The sequence below is a fragment of the Condylostylus longicornis genome, unplaced genomic scaffold (genome assembly GCF_029603195.1).
Source record: "Condylostylus longicornis isolate FDR11 unplaced genomic scaffold, ASM2960319v2 ptg000055l, whole genome shotgun sequence".
Taxonomy (NCBI): domain Eukaryota; kingdom Metazoa; phylum Arthropoda; class Insecta; order Diptera; family Dolichopodidae; genus Condylostylus; species Condylostylus longicornis.
This window is the reverse complement of record NW_026578024.1, coordinates 12,568,930-12,586,097: the sequence shown is the minus strand read 5'-3', so window position 1 is coordinate 12,586,097 and position 17,168 is coordinate 12,568,930. Positions and strand designations below refer to the sequence as shown.

General features: G+C 23.0%; 1 protein-coding gene across 1 annotated transcript in view; it reads right to left on the bottom strand.

Annotated features, from left to right (window-relative positions):
• The window catches only part of LOC129612076 (translational regulator orb2), an 85,152-nt gene extending 79,987 nt beyond the window's left edge, over positions 1 to 5,165 (bottom strand). Inside the window, exon 1 of the mRNA XM_055525554.1 lies at positions 3,814 to 5,165. Coding sequence (XP_055381529.1) covers positions 3,814 to 4,483 — 670 coding nt within the window. The 5' untranslated portion in view covers positions 4,484 to 5,165. The remainder of the gene's footprint in view (positions 1 to 3,813) is intronic.
• Positions 5,166 to 17,168: the final 12,003 nt, after the last annotated feature.

The following is a 17,168-nucleotide window of genomic DNA, read 5'->3' as shown; positions in this document are numbered from 1 at the left end:
GACATAAAATTAAAATATTTTATTATTAATATTTAAAGCCAATTAATTATTAGTTACGCAGGAAAAGTTATTATACACCTATATTCTTCCGTTTTATTATAAAATTGGGTCATTCCAAATATTTAGTGTTCTACAAAAATTTGGAAAAAAATATTTTTTTTTTCAGATTTATTGCATTTTTTCCATAGGTACAAATATTTTACATTTTATTAAAAAAAGTTTGATGTGGTCAGCACATAACCGACCGCATTGTAAGCTTTTAGTTTACATTACAGAAAAATATAACAATAGAATTCAAATATTAAATATCAATAAAATTACGTTAATTACTTTCTTAGATGTGCTGAAAAATGTAAATTTGGTCACTATTTCGATTTCCGAACCCTGGTACATTCCCAAAAGTTATAGAATTTCATTATTTCAACACTCTGAATTTAAATATTTTCAAGGAAATCGACTGATTATTTTTCTTTATGTTCGTAAAAATGTAAATTTGACTCTTAGTAAAATTCAAGTTTCTATCACTTGATTTCGTTGAAAAGCTACGTGGCTTCTCATACTATCAGACGAAGCTCTTTTATGTATAAAATTTCAGGAATATACGCCGATTATTTTCTTAGATATATAATCAAAAGCATAAAATCGACCTGTAGCAAAGATCCATTTCCAGAAAGAATTCTCAGAATAAATACAAATATAAATTTTCATAAAAATCATTACACCAAAAGACATCTATCTAAAAGTAGTTTAGTTACGCTTCCTCGATATGTGAAATTTAATACCATCACATAACCTCTCGTATTGTATGCAATGTTGTCGGTAAAAATTTTCCAGTTCATATTATTAAAAGAAAAGCTAGAAAAATATATGAATTTTCAAGTGCATAATAAATTTATTCCTTTCATTTTTTCTAAATGTTTGGAAAATATTACGAATTGTAATGAATGACATAAAAAGAATTTAAATGAAATTTAACCTATGCATATAAATTTTAAATCACTTTTATACACATGGCAATCCAGGCTTATTTAAATTTTACAAATTAAGATGACTAGAACTAAATTAAAACTAATTTAGTTTAGAATTAAAACTAATTTTTCCAAGTCTCAAACCACTATATTCAAAGTAATTAGTTTTAAAACTATTAGGTTTAGTACTAATTTTCTAAGTTTCAAACCAATATATTCAATTCGACAATGTTTTATTCTACAAAACTCATAAAACCTATTTTTTTTAGATTAAGAGCGAATTCAGATTCCAGAATGCAAGTCGAATCAAAGGTAATATCATAATTATAACCTCTTAAGAAAAATTTTACTAAAATCTAGATAATGAAATTACATTAGAATGTAAGTACGTACATATTTTAAAATTTATTTTACAAACCACAAAAATATCCGAATTTCTCCAAACTACTCATTTTATTTTAACATCGCTCAAAGTAAATGGAATAAAATTTTAATTTTTATATAAGTAATACAAAAAAAAAGTTAGTAACTTACGTATATAAAAAATAAAAGTTAACAAAAACAAAAAACAAAAAGCAAAAACTCTTTGACCGGAATGACTAAATTTTCAAAAATTTTCATAAAAAGTTTAAATGGTTTTGCTGGTAAAACTCAAAATTATTTTTAAACAAAAAAGTATAAATAACATTACCTACTCAAAAAAAAAAAAAAAAAATTAAAACCAAAATGAATAAAATGAAAAAAGGTTTCCGAAAAACAACCAAGTACTTTTCTTATATTAAAATTCAAACCACTTTATACAGATACCTACATATACTCGTTATATTCCAAGGTACTACATTCCCACACATTCCCACTCACACAAATAATTATAATGTATGCCACATAATATTCATTTAACTTTATCTTTAAATTTAATCAATTTTAACTTTGAATATGCAAGTAATTACAAAATAACTTTTATTCAATTTTTTTTTTTCTTTTTCTTCTCTTCTTCTTTTTTTTTTTTAATTAAACTTTACTAAAACGGGATTATCATTCATATTCATGACATTTTAATTTTATACTCTGCATGTGTATGTGTTCCATACCTATTTAACTATTAATTAATTTTTATGCTAAAACTGTTTTTTTTTTTCGTTTTTCGTTTTTGGCAGAGGAAAAACTTTTTCTTTTATAACCTTCTGGAAAATGAGAAAATTTAACTGAAAACAATAAAAAAAAAAAAGTTTTCCAAAAAAAAAGTTGAGAGAATTTCATTCCAATAAATACCTTTTTCAAAAGTAGTTAATTATGATTTTTGGAAAACTATAAAAAAAAAAAATATTAAATTATTTCAGCGAAAATCTGCTCCTTTTGTTTTTTCTTCGCATAATGAACAAGAAAACTTTTCTACAAATTTTATTAGAAGTCAGATAAAAATGAATAAATGTCAAATTATGCTCTATAAAAAAAAAAAATAAAGTAGATATGGGAAAAAAATTTTATGTTCGAATAAATTTAAAATTTATTTTGAAAACTGGCGCCCTACCATGTACTCCTATATACATCTATTTTTGTTGACGAAATTTAAATTAAAGATTAACAAAAATTTTTCGTTTGGAACGGCGAAATTGAAACGCATACAAGAATTAGTAATCTGTTCATAAACTACATAATAGAAAGAATTGAGAATCAGAGAACCTCTAATCGGATAGTTGTATTGGAAACCTAAGCAATTTATTGATTTAAGTAATTTACCATAATTTAAAAACCGAAAATCGAATAATTAAAATTAAAGCATCAATTACTAAAAATTTTATTTTTCTTGCATTAATCCAAAAACTTGTTCCAAACGACGAATTACAAGCGTTTATTTACAGTTTGGAATGAATATATCAACGGAATATTTGTGTACAGTTGAATCTGGATAAGATTAATTTCAATGGACCGAACAGTTTTGTTTCACTTATAGAGGAAACCTATTCCAGTTTTCCTTTCATATCTTGTTTTTTTTTTTTGTTGGCTGAATAAAACAAAACTCACACGAATACTTTTTTACTATTTAGAAGCAATTTTTTACTAAATAGAAGCAAAATAAAAATAAAAATTGCACTGAAAGAGATAATCATAAAAATATTCCCCCTATCGAAGTAAAAATGTACTGAAATAAAGCGAAAATTCAAGAAATCGATTGCAGTTATAGAAAACATAGCAATTCCTCTAGGAACCGGAAAAAATAATTTCATTTAAAGAATTTCCTCTTATACAGGTACCTCTTATCCCAGTTCTACTGTATATGGCTGTAACAGTAATATTTAACATAAATTACTCTCTAATAATTTTCATAACAATGAAATTTTTTTTCCTTGGAAGTATATATCCTTCCAACATTATCCTTCATATTTCAAATTTAATGCATCATTCCAATTGTTTGTTGTATACTATGTATATGTCTACTCATTATTCATTTTCATACAATATGGAGAAGTATATTATTGTAATGACTCCAGGATATCAATGATATATAAAAAAAAAAACAGCACAATCAGAACAAATAACAACATATCAAATTATCTGATAAACATGAAGTAATTTTATAAAACAAAAAAAAAAAGTGAAATAAAATTTAAAGTTATATTTAATCCTTTAAATTTTCAATATTATTTTTACTAAATTAATATAATATTATAATGTGTGAATAATCCGGATAAATAGAATTATAATTATTAAATTTTCAAAAAAAAAAAAATCAATTAAATTTGAATAAAATTTTTTGATTTTTCTCCATATTTATTTATTTATTTATATATGTGTATATATAACGTCATAATGATATAACCATAAAAAAAAAACCAACACTTACCTTTAAGAGCATCATCCTTAAATATATCACTATCGATAATAGCACTTATCTCCTTACAATAATTACTATCACAATTAAATTGAAATTGAAATTCTTTAGCCAATGTACTCAATAATAATGATGTTTCATTATCAGCTGAATTAATAATAGCTGCATTTAATATATCATTATTACTACTGTTATGATTATTATTATTATTGCTAATACCAGTAATATTAGTACTACTATTATTATTAGTTTTGTTATTAGTATTATTTTTGAAATTATTACTATTTTTATTATTATGATCTGTTATTGCTGTTGCTGTTGTTGTTGTATTTGTGGTTGTAATTGTTCCAGTTAATGTCCTTGAATTTATTATTGCTGAAGATTTCTTTTTTTGATCTAAAAAAATTCCATCAATATTATTTCCATTTAAATTATTTTTTAATGCTGTTGTTATAATATTAGATCGATTTATTAATGTTGATGATGGTGATGATGATGATGATGATGTTGTTGTAGTTGCTGCCGTTATCCATGGCATAACATCTATAGAACTATTTAAAATACTATTTGTTGTTCTATCATTTAAATTAAGACCAATGTTACCAATACCACCACCGCCACTGCCTACACCACCACCTATACTTCCACCACAACTCGGTATTGAACCATATGCTCGAAACATAGTAAAAAAATTTTTATTATTGTTGTCCTTGTTTTATGATAATCGTAAAGAATGTGTGTTGCTATTGTTTTTTTTTTTTTTTATCACTTATTTGTTGTTATTCTCAATAAATGCAGGAATTGTTTTTGTTTTCTTAATTTATTTTTCTTGTTGAATTTTATATTTTTTTCAAATTTATTTAGTTGTTTTGTTGTTGGGATTTAATATTATGCCCTACATAAACATTTCATTCTCCAGAAGAATTTTTTTTTTATTTTTAATTTGTTATACTTAATAAAAATATTTATAAATTATAAACGGAGAATAAAAGAGAACAACACAACAATTTTTCACAATTTAAATTAAAGTTTTTATAATTTTAGTTTAACTATTTTTGGTTTTTAAATATTCTTTTTAAATATAAAAGTTTTGTGTTTTAATTCATTACTAGATAACAGTAAAATAATATCACAGATCATTAAATAAAAAAGTTATAAAAAATATTGAGAAAAATTCGTCTTTTATGCCATAAATATTTTTTTTCTCTCTCCTCTTCTGTTTGTTGTTGTTCTTTTTTTTTTTGCTTTTTATTTATTTATATCTTTTCATATTAATATAGAAGTTCATTAAAAGTCAATTATATATAAAAAAAAAGTTTTTGGTATAATAACACAAGAAGAAAAGCAAAAAAAAATTCAATATAACAAAATGTCCTTGTGACTTTTATATTATATTTTATAAATTTAACATTTTTGTGAACATTGAATAACCTTGAATAAATTAAAATAATTGAGCATGAAATTAATTTAATTTAATATAGAAAAAAAAAAACAAAAAAATAAAACTTAACAATAAATTTAAAATTATATTTAAAAAAAAAATGATACTAAAAATTGATGAAGTTTAACATATTAAAAGTTCCTCAGTAGCACACAAATAGCACACAAATCAAGCTGGCCATTTATTTTTCATTTCTGTTGAAAGCAGATTTCATTTTGTGCTTGACAAAAATTTGAATCTTCTGACATTCTACATTCAAACTATTCACAATTGAGTTTCCAACAAATTTATGAATTCTTTTCATCAATATTTCATTTAATTGGAGAAAAACATAATCTTAAATCTTTTATTTATAGTGTTATATTCGAGCTTTCCCCGATATTAATTTTCTGGCATCCTTACGCTAACAATAAAAAATCTCGCTCTATTAAAATCTACCGTATTTTAATTGATTTCATTTTAATTTTTTGATGTGAATAATTTTTTACGATGAATTTAATGAAATTTTAATTATATTTGTTTTAAAAATTTTAATTAGTGTTTATAATTTTTTGTTTTTTGAGAACTTAAAAATTTTAATCGAAAATTCTTAATATTAATTTTACTAACAGAGCCTTTGTATGTACACTTACATTTCTGGAAAAATTTAAATGAAAACTTTAAAATAAGTTTATTTGTTTATGTGTTATACAAAATGCTATGCTAATTACCCGCATTTATAATATTATACAATAAAAATTAATATAAGTATATAAAATATATGTCTACCTTGTTATATACATATAAACTTAATTAAATGTTGTAGCTTGTATTTTCAGACGCAATCAAGAAATTCGACATAACAAAAATTAAATAAACGCATTCATTAATATTTATTTCAAAATATAACAACAACAAAAAAAAAAAGCAAAAAATCAATAAGATAACCTTGTATATAATAAATCATAAATTTATCACCTGAATTCTACTTGAAAAAAAAATATTTAAATGGAATAGAGTTGCAGCAAACATCATTGTAAAATTTAATCTAAAACGTATGTAGTTTGTAAAAGAACGTTTATGTTTTCGCAAGCAGCCAATTCCCTTGTTGTTTTAAACATTAACAATTTTTATAAGTACTCAAAAGGTTCATACAATTATTGATAAGTTTACACTCCATTAATTTTTTCTTCATATACACGAGCGAAAACAAGCTCGAATTTAGAATTGACATAGCATTACGAGTATTTTAATATGTATATTGTATAATGTATATACAATATGTATATATATGTATATTGTACAACAAATATACATGTAAGTATTCGCAAAATATAAAAACTATGGTTAATTTTTTATTTAGCGATAAAAAAATTTTATTAAAAATCCGATATGAATAACACGTTATCGACCATTTTCTATTTCCCAAATTACTTTTACATGATATCCGAACAAATTTACATCTCTGGCGAAAAAATTATAACAGTGTAACAAATGTTTTGTGTTACAAAAATTAAGACAAAAATCCTTTAGTTATTGTGTTAAATATGCTTAATAATGTAACATTGGCGAACATCGGCTGATAATCAAATCAATATTGATCAAATATCAAATTTACGGTAAATATTGAGGAACACAACCTGTATTGCTAAAAAACGGAGAGGCTGGTATCTCACATTAAAAGTAGTTTCATTACAATTCTCTAATGCAGAAAAAATAAATTTGACAGTGGAAGTTGAATGCGATCAGAGTAGCTTCATTATTGCATACAATAATGAGAATTGTAATAAAAAGTTAATTAATTTCAAGGTTAAGGCAAAATAAAATTTTCCATTTTACATCCTAATAATTTTTAATCAAAAACTAGACCCTAAGTTTCTGAGCCCTAATATATAACAAAATTTGAGCAATTTATGATATTATGACTAATCTTAAATCCGACATAAATTTTCATCAAAAATTGTCATATTACCGAATAAAGAATCAAAAATTTCATATCCGAAATTGAGATGCACTATTGGAGTCATAGATCTGCAGACTGACATCTCTCTAGAAACAGATTATTTACATTTCACTCTAACGGAGAAATGCATTCCAGTTGAAAATTCTACATTTAAAATCTGGTTCCAGTACATACTCGTAATCTCCCTTATGGAAATTAATTTTTTTATTTTACCATACATATATACATATGTATATATTTTCCTTCCAAGTACATGGATTTAAGTACATGAATAATTTGCAATGTCATAATTAAAATAATTTCAGTGCTTGTCTTTTCAATCAAAAAAGAACAATAAATAAATAATTATTATTAATAATAAAATAATTATTGATGTCATAATTTGTGGATAATAATTTACATAAAACATACTTATATGTATATATAAGTGTATTAACAAAAATATCACATTATGGAATTTTAAACATTATTAATATTAATAATCACTTTATTATTTATGATACTAAAATTAATGTTAAGAGCCTCTATTGAACAAGATACAACTACATATACACATACATGAAAATATTTAATTAAGTGTAATATTTTTTAGCAATGGAAATTTGAAATATCATGCCTATATATTTTATGTCAAATATACTCTATAGAATATTATGATTGCTCTATTTAACTGCTATTATTTAAAAAAGAGGAAAATTAAGTGGACTATTATACAAAGGACATAATATTATGTACGAACATTTATGTTAAACAATAAAATTTATTAGCATTTTAAAATTTCAGGTGAAACAAAAAAAAAAAGAACAAGACCATTTCATGTTGTATTGTTAATATTTTTGGAATAAATTTACATTTTAAAATACAATATATTAAAAGGATTTAATTTTTGGAATAATATATGGAATAATATAGAGTTGACTTGTTCACTTATTGAAACTTGTATTATTAAAAATATTCTTGTACATATACGCTTAATTAATAAGGTAAAGAATAATTTTACAGTCGAATCCCATCTTAGTGTGACCTCATTAGGAAATAATTTTGAAAGTTCTACCACGTCCTGTCTCATTAAGAATTTTTCGAAAATCCTGCCGTGTTATATAAAATTTTCTTCTGCTTTTGTTTGCGCATATATATGATATCTGTTATACAATACATTTATATAACATTATTAAAATATATTAAAAAATAGAAATATATTGTTAAATTAATCAAACTTTGACCTTTTTATATTACAGCATTATTTACACTTACATTATATACACTAATTTTCTAAGTAATAGGGAGGAGACAGCCATAACAAGTAACAACATAATTAGCATTATCAAGTTTTGATGTTTTTTTTTTTTCTGTTATTATTCTTTATTAGAATTTCGATAATAAAAGTTTAATTCTTATATATTATATGTTTATACTTATATATACATATGTATAACATTTTTTATTGTTATAAAGCTAATTTTCCTAACTTACATAATATTTATTTATTATTGTATTTTTTAATGTAAAAGGATAATGACATAGTATAAAAGAAAATCACAAATAAGTAATCAGAATAAGAAAATTTGTATTAAAGTATAGAAAAAAAAATAACAAAATAAAATGGAAACAAATATAACAAACAAAAAAACCATTAAAAAGAAATCAAATAATAATAAAAAAAGAATTTTATATAAATAATATGCTGCGTTGTCCTTCATTCTTCCTGTTTCCTATAATATCAATGTATTATTTTACAATATTCTAATATTGAAGGCTATAATATTGAATATAATATGATTTTTATAAGCGTACCAAACAAAAAGCGCCATCTGGTATTTAATATCATATAGTATGTACATATATATTTAAATTTATGTCCTGACTACATTATATTCTTATACATATTCATTCATTTACCTATAAAATTTATATTGAAATTCTAGATTACGTTCTGATTTTATATGACAATATATTGTATTTTCTTCAATCAATATAAATTTAATTACATATATATATATTTTTAAAATGAACAAGATAATAAAAGTTTTCTATTAAAAAAAAAATTATATTTAATTAGACAGTATAGAAAATCTTGCAAAATTATAGAACATATAAGAATCAGCATTGTAAAACAAATGCTCACCATATAGAATTTTAAATGACGAACTGCGTTAAATTGGCTTTAATATGACAGTTAAATCTAACAAGACAAAAACTATTATAAATGTGAAAATAGTAAAATAGTCAAATTAACTTCATATTATATTGATATTAAACTCAGTCACACAAAAAATTAACAGCTAGGATTTCCAAGTCATATCATACCATAAAGTTTTATAGTTGAATATGGCAAAATTATAAATTTAAAATGTGTCAATTAATAAAAAGAAAACTGTTATATATGTATATAAATTTCGGGTTATTTAATTCTTACTATACATTAATTTTTATTTCATATACATAAGTCTATAAAATTTTTAAATTTTTAAGGCTTTCTAACTTTTCATATCTTAATATTAAAGTTTATGAACTGAATAAATCATTTTTAATAATATTAGATATTATTTTATATTTTTAAATTACCCAATTTAAATTGCGATATGACAATTTTATTAATAATATTTTTTTTAATATGACTAACAATAACTAAACGTTGTCTAAGAATATTTTTTTTATAGATAGTTGAACCTATTATGATTTTCATGGGTATAATGATCTGCTTATTGCTTTGTACAATAGCTACTATGACTCATATATTGGATCTGTGTATTATAATTGGTCTATATTTCAGGTTGCATAAATATGTAGGTAAAATGTCATCTGATAATTATTACTGAAGATATCAGTAGAGATTCTCGGAAACGATATTAGATGATAATCTTGATCGATTTTTGGTGTGTAACTATGAAACAAATAATACATAGCGAGAATTAAATATCAAAAATATTATCGCAATCTGAAAAATTTTATAAAACGAAATTAGTTTTCTATCGAAAATTAACTGTTTATTCTACATCTTTCGCAACCGTTTATTCTTTAAGATTTAAGAATTATCAGCAATAACTTAATTATTTTTAAAATTAAATACATATATAATATTATTAATAAATTCAAGTTAAATATTTAATTATAATTAACCAATATTTTGTATAACAGAATTATAGTGCACTCATCTACAATTGCATTCAATTTTAATTGACTCAACTAACCGAAGTACATTATGTCTACAAAAGCTTGGCTCCCAGAATAACAACAACAATTAAGATGATTTTCAAAAATTCAAAAATCACTACCTATTAAAATAATAATATATATGATTAATACCCATACACGTGCAATAATTTTTATTATATACAAGTACATATATATATTTTGTATATAGAGATTATTCATATACAAAATTATACAAATTTTTTTATTACAATTCCCATTTATTCTCGCCATAATTTATTTGACAGGGCATTAATTTCTCAACGTAAAATATATATATATGTATATACAATGGAATATGTACTGTATATACCTAATACATACTTACAAGTGTACGACTCATTCATTGTAACCTACATATATATATACAAGCATAACTTTAGCATTTATTATTGCGTACCTATAAATAATAAAAAAAAAAATAGAAATTCTTTTCGTATTATATTTTGATGATTTACGAATTTATTGCAAAAAAAAAAAAAAGAAAAAATGAAATGAGGAAAAATACGGAAAAATCAGAACAAATTCTAAAAAAAATCTTTAAAAATAAAGTAGAAAAAAGAAAATATGAAAATGGCAATTTTTTTTTTTAAGAATTTTTTTTTGTCATAAAAATTTACATTTTATTGCAAAACACATAATACTTATATGATTTTAAATCATTTTTATGTAACTCAAATTTTATTATTATTTCGCGCATATATACATATACGTGCACGTATACTTAAACATACATACACACATACACATATTTACAATTGTAATGGTTAAGTTATTGCGATTTCTTCTATACTAACTGCTTCCCATAATAGGTTTTAAAAAATGCAAAATAATAATAATAGCGATAATAACAAGTGTTTATATACATTAAAAATATATTTAAATAAATATGTTTGTGGATTATTATTGCATACATATAGAGGGAAATTTTAAGGGTACTACCAGTCTTTTGTATTCTTACAAGTGCATATATTAACGCTGAATTCAAAAAGTCAAAATAAAATCTAAAAACAAAACATTAGAACAACGTACCAAAAAAAAAATAATGCTACTTGGAAATCAAGAAAGGAACAAGAAAAAAAATAAAGGATGAAGAGCGAAAAAAAAGGACATAATAAATAAATATGTAACCAACGTATATACCCAAAATCTATATATACAAAAGAGAATAAAAAGGATATAAACACAAAATATAAAAAAAGAAAACGTATTTTACAGCACATTCAATGAATTTTTGTTCATTTTTTGCCTATTCTCATTCAGATTTTTCCTTCCGTTTTTCCACCATTTCCACCATAATATTATTATTTGCCGCAAGTACGTATACGTTGTTCGTAAACCTTTTTTCGCACAAAAATAAAAATGAAGAAAGTTAGAAAAAAAAAAATAAGCAGATTTTTTCTTTTTTTTTTTTTGTTGATCTTGTTGTTTTCTTCAATATTCGTTCTAAATATAGCGAAACGATTTGAAATTATTCATTTCAGGACCTATTTGACATTTTTGTAAATCACTATAAAAAAAGGCATTTGTACATAGTTATTGTGTTTCGTTTCTTTTCTTATTTTCTTTCTTTTTCTTATTTTTCTCATTTTGTGCCATTTTTCTATGGGAATTATGGTTATAAAGAAAAAGAAGAAACGAAAAATGATTATACAATTTTCTTTTTTTTTTCGTCTTTTCCTTTCGTTTCGTTTCCTTTCGGTTTTATTTTTTTGCTCTTTCTTTTGTTATTCGTGTTTAATTTTTTTTTCTCGTTTATACTTTTTCTTATTCTTATTTTATTCTACTTATTATTTTTGTTCCTTAATAAAAAAACTTCCCAATTGTTGAGTTTTTATTCTTTATTTCATTCTATTCACTGCCACTTTTTTTATATTATTTATTTATTATTTTATTAGAAAAATAGAGAGAGAGAAAATCAGATTTATTACAACTTTTTCGCACAAAAAAAAAATAACAATAAAAATAATAATAATAATAAAAAGGATCATAAAAAATAAGAAAAGAAAACTTAGTAGAAAATCAAGAAGTTTTGTTGAAATTGTCATAACAATAAAAAAAAAATGAAGAAAAAAGACAAAAATATAAACACAAAAATAATAAGAATAAAATGAAAAATTAAATAAAAATGTATAATAGCCAAGACTCAAACCAAACAATGGTGGTATTGTATTTACTTAAATAGTTAAATGCAATAAATAAAAAAAATTTACAAAAATATGTACATATTAAGTATATATACCTTATATTATATAAATATGAACGTTATTATAGAAATTATGTATATTTATAAATATATATAATACTCACTCCTTATGTACACGTAGGAATATTAAATAAAATATTCTAACAAAATAATCCGTAATTTGTGGTAGTAATTCAGTTTCTCTAATTTGACTTGCTTGCATTTAAATATTTTTTATAAAATACCATACAAAATGATCAAAAAAAAAAATTTGATATTCAAGATCTCTAACAAACGTTCGATAAAGGGCTAGATGAATATTTTACATGTATTTGTGATAGGATTGAAGATTGTAATTCTTAAAATAAAACAAAATGTTTGAATTTGGAGTTATAATACACTGAGACGATGAAATTATTGGATTATGTATATTATATCACATCATCTAGCGGGTCTTTAATGAAACCAACAATCAACAAAAGTCAAACAAACAAAAAAAAAATAACAACAAGTAAACAAATAAATTCATACGGTTTGTTGCAACTCATTGGGTACAAGTTTAATATATGATTTCAAATCAAAAATTTAAATCAATTAAAAAGCAAATATTGTATTTCAAAACATATGTATATTATGAATTTATTATACAAATCAACGTGTGTATGTTGGAGAGTTAGTCTGCATCACAGAGCTGATTTAATTTTCAGTACCAACAAATTGGATAAATTCAACCTGTTATTGGTGCCTGGACATGTGGGCATTCAAGTAAATGAGGCAACCTGTACAGTCTACAATTTACAATGTGCGTATTATGTAAATAACAAATATACATGTGTATGTACATATACATAATAAAGTAAGTACTTAATTGCAATAATAAAAAATAACATAAATGCATTGTTATATAAAATCATTCAAATAATAAAAGTAATGCATTAAGTGCTGTTATCGAAAATTTTTAAAAATTCAACATTTACGATAGACACACAAAAATTGTATTCAAGCACGTATAACAGTATATAACGTAGTACCGTTCACACAACGTAAACATTTCGAATGTCAATGATGGGTAAAATGAATAACAAATTAAAAACAAAAAAAACAAAGATCATTGGAAAAAATCCAAATAACAGTAAAATAATATAAAAAAAATAACAAAAAAAGAATAAAAGAAAAAATTTTTCTACAATAATATGCCACTCATTCTACAAGTGGAGAATTTTTTTTTTTGATTTTTTTTTACATTAAAGTAAAAAGTATCTTAGTGGGAATCTATTAAAAATAATAAATATTAAATATAATAAAATTGAAAAAAAGAAAAATGAAAACTGTAAACGACTATGAATGGCATACTTACAAACATGCATATAACCAAAACAATATCAAAGTGGGTAAAATTATATAAAACAATATTATTTACGTGAGAATGTGTGAAATATCGGGTGACATGCTGCATAGGAATTATTAAGAAATTTCATAAGATGTATTTGCATTTCTTTATTTAAAATTTCTACGACCTTTAAATTACCATACACACTTGAAGGCACAAAGCATTTACATAAATTTCCCTAACTCAAAACAATTAATATCTGTATACAATGCAAAAGTGGAAGGCGGCCATTTTCTCGCAAAATAATCAAAAAGAAGCGTATTGAATTATCGTTTCCGTTTCTCCGTCACAAAATCTTTTGTTTCCTCTCTTAAAATTGAAATTCTCTAAATTAGGAGAGTTTCTTTCCGTGCGTGCACTTTCATAGATAGACAAAAATTTAATTTTAGTATTAAGTTATTCCAACAATTTAATCTTAGTGTCCAAAAATCGTTTCACTTCTTTAAGCTAAATTCATACCTTAATATACTTAAGGATTGCCAAAAAAAAAATTTAGTAAAATGGCATAGTGCTAAACCTCAATAGAAATTATCATCAATTGATGAGAATTATTATTTTCAAAACCAGAATTTAAAATTGTCACATTGAAAAAATATTTATTTGCTCATTAGGCAATAAAATAGGAATTTAGCAATAAAAATTTTATTCTTCCGCTACTGTTATACAACGGTTTTAATCAATGTGACTAGGCTATGGTTATACAGAACAATAGTTTAAATTATTTTTTGCATTTTACACACATAATTATAAATATTTTTCTACATATATACAAACGTACATAAATATTCTCTTAATATTCAAATATTAAAAGTCTCATGCTGATTTATTATGGGAAATTATGAATTTGCCAAAAGAAAAAAAAAAATATAAAAATATTTTTATGTTACTCGTATATAATAAATTTGTTTTGTTTTTTTTTATTCGTTTTCTCTTATATTTTTTTCTTTTTGTATTTTTCAGTAAAATTGGACATTAACAAAGCTGAGAGACCTCAAGGGAGGTCCATTATAATAAAAGAGCATCTTCACCTATATAAAAATCCACTACAATGTTGAGGGTTTTAATACGATAAGAACATAGAAAAAGAATACAAAAGATCATAAAAAAAAAATTGTATACTTTGCTGTCGTAAAATAATTGGCGTGTTGTTAAAAAAAAAATGGAAAAAAAAACATTAAGAGGGAAAAAAGTGAAGGGTAGGATAAATGAAATGCATTTAATAAAAATGCAATTTTATACACTCTTCTTAAGTTTTAATTTTTTCTTCTTTTGTTATTGCTTTTGTTTCGTATATGTAAGAAAAAAACAAGTTTAATAAAACTGGAATGTTCTTTTCATTAGTAATAAACAATTATTCATACTAGTTTTCATTTTATTTTGTTTCTCTTTAAAATAAAAATTATAATTTTTCACAAGGATCAAAAACATAAAAATTTTCTTGAAAATTTAATGTTGTTCCCTTTTTTGTTAAAGTTATATTTTTTTGTTGATATAATGGTATACATACAAATGTATAACAGTTAAGTTTAAAATAAAATGATATAAAATTTTTTTATTACAATCATTTTGTAATTATTTCGCTAATATTATTCCTGATAAATTTGTGATATGACAAATATGCAAAAATTTATCTGCTGCAAGAATTCATCCTTCGAATTTACAGTTAGATACTTAAGTTAAATTCTTAAAAATAATACAATAATGTTTTAATAAAGCAAAAATTTGGTCTACATTCAAATTCATGTACATATTTGTGTGTTTTCTTATTGAATTTTCAATACACCTTAAAATCATACAACAGCAAAATTTCAGATTATAATAAATTTACAATTAAATTACATAATATTTTTGAATTAATTGCAATATGTTTTTAAATTAAAAGAAATGGAACATCCAAACCGAATTTATGGAAAACGCTTTATCAAAATATTTATTCAATTTCTGAATTAAGTATAAATAATTTCTTCAAATTATTCAAAAATCGAAAGAATAAATTTTTGGAACTTTTAGGACCTCCTAATTCCACTTAACGTTAGAGTCAAACATCAATTTCGGAGGTCATTAATTTAATCTACACCGTAAACACCTTGCTGTGTTTTTCTTTTCTCAATATTAAATATTGAAGATCTTTAATATTTTATTGTTTTACTTTTGTAAGTATTCAATTGTTGGGCAATTACTTTTTAATTTTGTAGGTATTAACATTTATTTTATAATATGGTATACATTTTAAGCTTTACAGGTATTAAGTATAATTTTCATAGCAACCTGACCAGAGTTTGAACCTGAATCCCTTACATGGTACATAGTAACATTTATTGCTACACGTTTAGAGAATATCTTTGTCAAAAATCATATAGTTTCATTGAAGCACGCAGAAGCCAATAAGAGAAAAAAAATTCCCCCAAAAGAAAAAACAGGTAATAAAATTTTTTTCTAATCAATTTAACTATATGTTATTGCCTCGGAAACGACATCACGAAGAATCTAAATCCGAAAACGGATTTCATATAAAAACAAATTGATATCTTTCATGAACTAAGTACATGGTTTATAATATTTATTATATGTATATACTAGATACAAATATACCTAAATGTATACCCATATTTTTTTGATTTGGAAAAAAAACACGAAACCTTCAATTTTCTACCACTTTCTATTTGACAGATATCACTTAAAGTGTCAATAAATTACAAATTGATTTGAAATACAAATTTAACTTAACGCATATAATATATTACATATAAATACGCATATTTACAAATACATAAGTATATATTTATGTACAATTATATATATTTTTCCTATTCTCCCAATAAATTTTCCATAAATTTATAATTCAATACCACTATAAATAATAAAACCGGCTCTTTATAATTTCATTGTCAAAATATAGATCAATATAAAAACAAAATCAAAATACTAATAAAATTCATAATAATTTATGCATCAAAGTTTATTTCATGTATAAATATGTACACATACATACATACGTACAAAAGTAGCATTTAGGCACAAAAGCATGTATTTGGTATACGAGTTAGTTATTGTTAACATATTATACAGTATGTTTATATAAATATTAAGTGCAGGTGCGGTTGTTACTTGTTCGGTGCCCTAAGCGATTTTCAAAAACTGTTCCCACCGCAATAAAATATTCCATGTTGCGCATGATTAATCACTTTCCTATAACTTTATCATGCAAAATGCAATA